General features: G+C 46.9%; 1 protein-coding gene across 1 annotated transcript; it reads left to right on the forward strand.

Annotated features, from left to right (window-relative positions):
• Positions 1–3,971: 3,971 nt before the first annotated feature.
• On the forward strand, positions 3,972–7,422 carry LOC119569501 (extensin-like). The gene is made up of 3 exons (XM_037917638.1): positions 3,972–4,027; positions 6,676–6,967; positions 7,279–7,422. The coding sequence occupies exons 1-3, from the start codon at positions 3,972–3,974 to the stop codon at positions 7,420–7,422; spliced, it is 492 nt and encodes a 163-aa protein (XP_037773566.1).
• Positions 7,423–7,500: the final 78 nt, after the last annotated feature.

The raw sequence follows: 7,500 nt of genomic DNA on the forward strand, positions 1-7,500 counted from the left end.
CCCTTGGGAAAAGTTCGGGGTTCGAGCACCGGGCCGGGCGCGTTGCCCCCTTACCAAGGAACTTCACCCGATTCCCTCCCTAGAAACGACGACGCCTTGGACTCAAACACATGTGTCGTAGGGGAAGTCACCGCCGTGGCACAAACCGCGGTTGATTAGGGCCTCCAATCAGGCAAAGGTGGCATTGCCATATAACCTCTCAGTTATGAACTGAGAAAGGCCTATGTCCTACAGTGGAATGAATGGCTGGTAAAAAAAAAAAAAAAAAAAAATATATATATATATATATATATATTATATATATATATATATATATAAATATATATATTATATATATATCTTTGTGTGTGTTGTGGTATGTGTATACATTATATATATATTATATAATATATATATATAAATATATTAATAAATATATATATATAAAAATATAATATATATTTGTATATATATATATATATATATATATAAAATTATAATATATATATATATAAAATAAAAATTATTATATATATAGAGAGAGAGAGAGGAGAGAGAGAGAGAGAGAGAGAGAGAGAGAGAGAGAAAGAGAGAGAGAGAGAGAGGAGAGAGAGTTTGGTTTGGATTCCATTTGTTACAATGGATATTCTTGGTGTGACATGCTGTCTGCTTGATTTTGCTCACGTGTGTCAGCTGCTGCTGACTCGGCCGAACCGAGTCCTTGCCCGCCGTGGTGCCCAGCCACAGCAGTAACCTCCGGGCGACAATTGCAACTTCTCGCGCCTGGGCGGGGCGCGAAACCGCCGACCCCTCGGATGAGAGGCCGACACGTTACCACTGTACTAGCCCGGAGGCTAGAGAGAGAGAGAGACAGACAGACAGACAGACAGACAGACAGATAGAGAGAGAGAGAGTCAAAGTCAAAGTCAAAAGACTTTATTCCATTAAGTTACAATGGTTATTCTTTACATAAATGCATTTGTATTTACATTTGAGTATTTAAGAGGTTTTCTTTTAATTTTGTTTTAAAATTACAGCTGTAAATGTATTTTATATTATCTGGTAACATGTTCCATGTCGTGCCCCTGTATGGTTGTGGTGGCACTGTTGTTGGTTGTGGTGGCACTGTTGTTGGTTGTGGTGGCACTGTTGTTGGTGTGGTGGCACTGTTGTTGGTTGTGGTGGCACTGTTGTTGGGTTTTTGGAGGCGCTGTTTTTGGTTGGGGGCGGCCACTGTTTTTTTGGTTGTGGGGCACTGTTTTTGGGTTGTGGGGCACGTTGTTGTTGGGGTGGCCGGGTTTTTGGGGTTTGGGGCACTGTTTTTTTGGTTTGGTGGCACTGTTGTTGGTTGGGGTGGCACTGTTGTTGGTTGGGGGGCACTGTTTTGGTTGGGGGGGGCCTGTTGTTGGTTGGTGGCAGGGGTTGTTGGTTGTGGGGGCCGTTGTTGGTTTGGTGGCACTGTTGGGGGGGTTGGGTGGCACTGTTGTTGGTTGTGGTGGCCGTTTGTTGGTTGTGGGGGGCACTTTTTGTTTGGTTTGTGGTGACTGTTGTTGGTTTTGTGGTGGCACTGTTTTGGTTTGGTGGCACGTTTTTGGGTTTTGTTTTTGGCCCCCGTTTTGGTTTGGGGGCCTGTTGTTGGTTGTGGTGGCACGGTGGTTGGTTGTGGTGGCGCGTTGTTGGTTGTGGTGGCACGTTGTTGGTTTGGTGCCTGTTTTTGGGTTGGGTGGGGGCGCTTTGTTGGTTGGGGTGGCACTGTTTGTTGGTTGGGTGGCCTGTTTTTTTGGGGTTTTGTTTGGGGGGGGGCACTGTTGGGGTTGTGGGGGCACTGTTTTTGGGTTGTGGTGGCGCGTTGTTGGTTTGGGGCACTGTTTTTTTGGGGGTTGTGGTGGCAGGGGTTTTTTTTTGGGGCACTGTTTTGGGTTTTGGTTTTTTGGGGGGCCTGTTTTTTGGTTTTTTTTGGCCCGTTGTTGGTTGTGGGGCAGGGGTGGGGGAAGGGGGGGAAAAAGGGGTTGTGGGGCCGTTGTTGTTGGGGTGGCGCGTTGTTGGTTTTGTGGGGCACTGTTGTTGGTTGTGGTGGCACTGTTTTTTGGTTGGGGGCCTTTTGTTTTTTGTGGGCACTGTTTGTTTGGTTTTGGTGCACTGTTTTTGGGTTTGTGGGGCCTTTTTTTGGGTTGTGGGGGGCACTTTTTGTTTGTTGTGGGGGCCTTTTGTTTTTTTGGTGGCGCTTTTGTTGGTTTGGCGGCACTGTTTTTGGTTGGGGGGGCCCCTGTTTTTGGCTGGGGGGCCCGTTTTGGTTGTGGGGCACTGTTTTTTGGTTTGGTGGCACTGTTTTGGTTGTGGTGGCCTGTTGTTGTTGTGTTGGCCTTTGTTGGTTGTGGGCCTTTTTTGTGGTTTTTTGGGTTGGGTGCCTGTTGTTGGTTTTGGGGTGGCCGGGGGGGGGGTTTTGTTGGTTTGGGGGCCTGGTTTTTGGTTGTGGTGGCACTGTTGTTGGTTGTGGTGGCACTGTTTTTTTGGTTTTGGGGGTGGCCTTTTTGTTGGTTTTGTGGGCCTGTGTTTTTTTTTGGGGCACTTTTGGGTTTTTGGTTGGGGTTGGCCGTTGGTTGTGGTTGGCCTGTTGTTGGTTGTGGGGGCCTTTGTTGGTTGTGCGGAACTGTTTTTTGGTTGGGGTGGCCTTTTTTTGGGGTTTGTGGGGGCACTGTTTGGTTGGGTGGCCTGTTTTTGGCTGGGGTGGCCTGTTTTTTGGGTTTTGGGGGCAGTTTTTGGTTGTTTTGGGCGCTGTTTTTGGGTTTTGGTGGCACTGTTTTTTGGTTGGGGGCACTGTTTTGGGTTTGTTTGTTTGGGGTTGTTGGTTTGTGGGGGCCTTTTTGTTGGTTGTGGTGGCATTTTTTGTTGTGGGGGCCTTTTTTTTGGGTTTTGTGGGGCCTGTTGTTTGGTTGTGGTGGCACTGTTTTTGTGTGTCCCTGTTGTTGGCTGTGGTGGGCTGTTTTTTGGTTGTGTGGCCGTTTTTTTGGTTTGGGGCCTGTTGTTGGTGTGGTGGCCTGTTGTTTTTTTTTTTTTTTTTTGGGGGGGATTTTTTTTTTTTTTTTTTTTGTGGTGGCACTGTTTTTGGGTTGGGTGGCACTGTTTTGGTTTTTGGTGGCGCTATTGTTGATTGTGGCGGCCTGTTTTTTGGGTTTTGGTGGCACTGTTGTTGGTTGTGGGGGCACTTTTTTTGGTTGTGGTGGCGCGTTGTTGGTTTTGGCGGCATGTTTTTTGGGGTTTGGGGTGGCATGTTGTTGGTTGTGGTGGCGTTTGTTTTTGGGTTGTGGTGGCGCTGTTTTTGGGTTGTGGCGGCACGTTTTTTGGGTTGTGTTGGCGCTGTTTTGGTTTTTTTGGCGCTGTTGTTTGGTTGTGGTGGGCTGTTTTTTGGTTGTGGTGGCGCTGTTTTTGGTTTTGGGTTGGGCGCTTTTTTTGGTTTTTTTGGCGCTGTTTTGGTTTGGGGTGGCATGTTTTTGGGTTGTATGGCCTGTTGGGGGTTGTGGGGGCGCGTTTTTGGGTTTTGTGGGGCCCTGTTGTTGGTTTGGGGGGCGCTCTTTTTTGGTTGTGTTTGGGTGTTATTCTCTTTTCTCTCCTCTCTTCCTCCCCTCTCCCCTCTCCCCCTCTTTTCCCCTCCTCTCTCCCCTCCTCTCTCTCTCTCTCTCTTCTCTTTTTCTATATTATAATATACATATTTATATATTTATATTATATTAAATAATATATATTATATATTATATAAATAATATAAAAATAATATATATATATCATAATTTGTTTGGTGTGTGTGGTGTGTGGTGTGTGTTGTGTATCATGTAAGATGTTGTGTGGTGTGTGTGGGTATGTGTGTTTGCGTATGTTTTGGGGGTTTACGGCCTTTTAAGCGGGAAATCCTTGCATGCAGCGTCGGCCGAGGAGTGTCATCTCGGCGCGACTCGGGAGTGCCGGCAGGATTTTGGGTTTTACCTTCCTGGGAAATGACTCCCGTTGGGGGCAAAGAAGCCCCGGGGCTTACCGTAGTTCATGTAAAAACGTGAGCTTCTTAAATTTTAACGATTTTTTAAATACATATCCAAATCCGCCCCTCATGTGTTCACAGGTACGGAAGCTGTCTTTGTCTCGACCTCGAGAAAGGGCTCGCGCGGGGCTCTTTTTTTTCCCTTTATCGTGGCGGAAAATTTGAGAGATTAGATCAAAAAAATAACATGGTACGGCAGCAATAATAAATTTAAAGAAAATAGAAAATACGGATATAACATTTATATTATAATATATATATATATATTATATATATATATATATATATTTTATAATCCCCTATTTTTCATTTTTTCTTACTATTTATCTTTTGTCTGCCTGTACCATGTTTATTTTTTCTGATCTATATCTCTCAAATTAAACGCGCACGATAAGGGAAACCAAGAGCACCCAGCGCGACCTTTCCTCGGGTCGCAGCAAATGAAGTTTCCGTCCTGTGAACACTGCGGAGCGAGACTTCTGGATATCGTTTTAAACAAATCTTTTTAAATTTAATGACCACGTTTCATCATGAACTACGGGAAACCCGGCGCTTTTTCGCCCAACGGCATCATTACCCAGGAAGTAACCCCAACTCCTGCCGGCACTCCCGATCGCCCCAATGACACTCCTCGGCCGACGTCGCATGCAAGCTGACTTCCCTGCTTAACGGCCGTACACGCAACTACGCACCCCACATACAAAAACCACACACACACAACACATACTTTCTGCATACAACACCACACACAACACACACACACTCACACAATTATATATTATATATATATATATAATATATATATTATAATATATATTATATATTTATATATATATATAAATATATAATATGTATAATATTATTAAAAAAGAGAGAGAAGAGAGAAGAGAGAGAAGAGAGAGAGAGAGAGAGAGAGAGAGGAGAGAGAGAAAAAGAAAACACCCAACACAAACCAACAAGACGCCCCACAACCAACAACAGGGGCCCCCACAACCAACAAAGCGCCACCACAAAAACAACTGCCAACAAAACCCAACAACATGCCCCACAGCCACACATCGCCACCACAACCAAAACACCCCACCACAACCAACAACAGCCCCCAAAACCCACACACACCCCAACACAACCAAAAAACAGCCCCAACCAACCAAAAACAGCGGCACCCCCCAACAACACGCCAACAAAACCAAAAACAGGGGGCCACCACAGCCAAAAACAGCGCCCCCAAAACCTAAAACAGCGCAACCAACCAAACCGTGCCGCCAAAACCAACAACAGCCCACCAAAACCCAAACAACACGCCCCCAAAACCCAACAACAGTGCCCCAAAACCCCAAAAAAAGTCCGCCACAAAAACAACAGCGCCACCACACCAACAACAGTGCCCACCCCAACAAAGTGCCCCCCAAACCAAACAACAGTCCCGCCACAACCAAAAAACGCGCCCACAAACAAAAACTGCCACCACAACCAAACAACATGCCCAAAATCAAAAATACGCCACCACAACCAAAAACAGTGCCACCACAACCAACAACATCCACCACAACCAATACAGCCCCAAACCCAAAACAAATTTTGCCCCCAACCAAACAACGGCGCCAACACAACCAACCGCCCACCACAACCAAAAAACAGTGCCACCAAAACCCACAACACGCCCCCACCCAACAACATGCCACCACAGAAACACATCGCCCCCCAAAACCCCAACAACAGTCCCCCACAACCAAAACAGCCCCACCACACCAACAACAGGGCCACCAAAACCCAACAACAGTGCCCCCCTAACCAAAAAACAGTGCCCCACAGCCAAAAACGCCAACACAACCACCAACATCCCCCACCCCAAACAACATGCCCCACAGCCAACAACGCGCCACCACAACCAACCATGCCCCACAACCAAAAACAGTGCCGCCAAAACCAACAACAGCGCCACCACAACCACAACATGCCACCCAACCAAACAACATGCCCCCACAACCAACAACAGTGCCACCAACCAAAATAACATGCCCCCAAAACCCAAAAAACCGCCAACACAACCAAAAACAGCCACCAAAACCAAACAACGTGCCCCCAAAACCACAACAGCGCCCCCACAACAACAACATCCACCACAACCAACAACATGCCCCAAACCAAAAAGGGCGCCAACACAACCAACAACGCGCCCCCACAACCTCCCCTCTCTCTCCTCTCTCTCTCTCCTCTCTCCTCTTTCTCTCTCCCACCACAACCAAAACAGTGCCCCCACAACCAAACAACATGCCACCAAAAAACCAAACAACAGGGGCCGCCACAACCAACAACTTGCCACCAAAACCCAACAACAGTGCCCCAAAACCCAAACAACACGCCCCCAACCAAAAACAGTCCACCCAAAACCAACAACATGCTACCACAACCAAACAACTGCCCCGAAACCCAAACAACAGTGCCCCACCAAAACCCAAAAAACAGTGCCGCCACAACCAACAACAGCCCCCACCAAAACCCAAAACAACATGCCCCCACCCCAAACAACAGTGCCCCCACAACCAACAACGCGCCCCCAAAAACCAAAAACAGTGCCACCACAACCAAAAACAATGCACCACAACCAACAACAGTCCCAAACCAAACCCCCCAAAAACCAATGCCCCACTACCAAACAGTGCCCCCACAACCAAAAACTGCCCCCAAACCAACAACAGTGCCACCAAAACCCCAAAAACTGCCACCACAACCAAAAACGGCGCCAACAAAACAACAAGGGGCCCCCAACCCAACAACAGTGCCAACACAACCAAAAACGTGCCCCCAAAAACCAAACCAGTGCCGCCCAAACCAAAACACGCCCCCACAACCAACAAATCCCACCACACCAAAAACAGTGCCCCACCCCCAAACATGCCACCAAAACCAACAACATTCCACCACAGCCAACAACGTGCCCCACAACACACAGTGCCCCCCAAAACCAAAACAACAGTCCGCCAAAACCCCCAAAACATCCCCACCAAACCCAAACAAAGTCCACCACAACCACAACAGTGCCACCAAAACCAAAAAACAGTGCCGCCACACCAAAAACAGTCCCACCCAACCAACAACAGTCCACCAAAACCCAAACAACTGCCCCCACAACTAAAAACATCCATCAAAACCAAAACACAGTGCCACCACAAACCAAAACAGCGCCCCCACAACCAAAATAGGCCCCCCCACAAAAACAACAGCGCCCAAAAACCAACAACTTTCCACCAAACCAAAAACAGGGGCCACCAAAACCCAAACACATGCCCCACAACCAACAACTTCCACCACCCAAACAAGTGCCCCACACCAACATGCCACACCCAACAACAGTGCCCCCAAAACCCATACGGGGCACGACAGGGAAAAATTTTACCAAAATATAAAAAAATTTTACAGCTGTAATTTTTAAAAAAATTTAAAAAAAAACCTTTTAAAATCTAAATGAAAAAAGCATTATGAAA

The sequence above is a fragment of the Penaeus monodon genome, unplaced genomic scaffold, assembly GCF_015228065.2.
Source record: "Penaeus monodon isolate SGIC_2016 unplaced genomic scaffold, NSTDA_Pmon_1 PmonScaffold_1580, whole genome shotgun sequence".
Lineage (NCBI taxonomy): Eukaryota > Metazoa > Arthropoda > Malacostraca > Decapoda > Penaeidae > Penaeus > Penaeus monodon.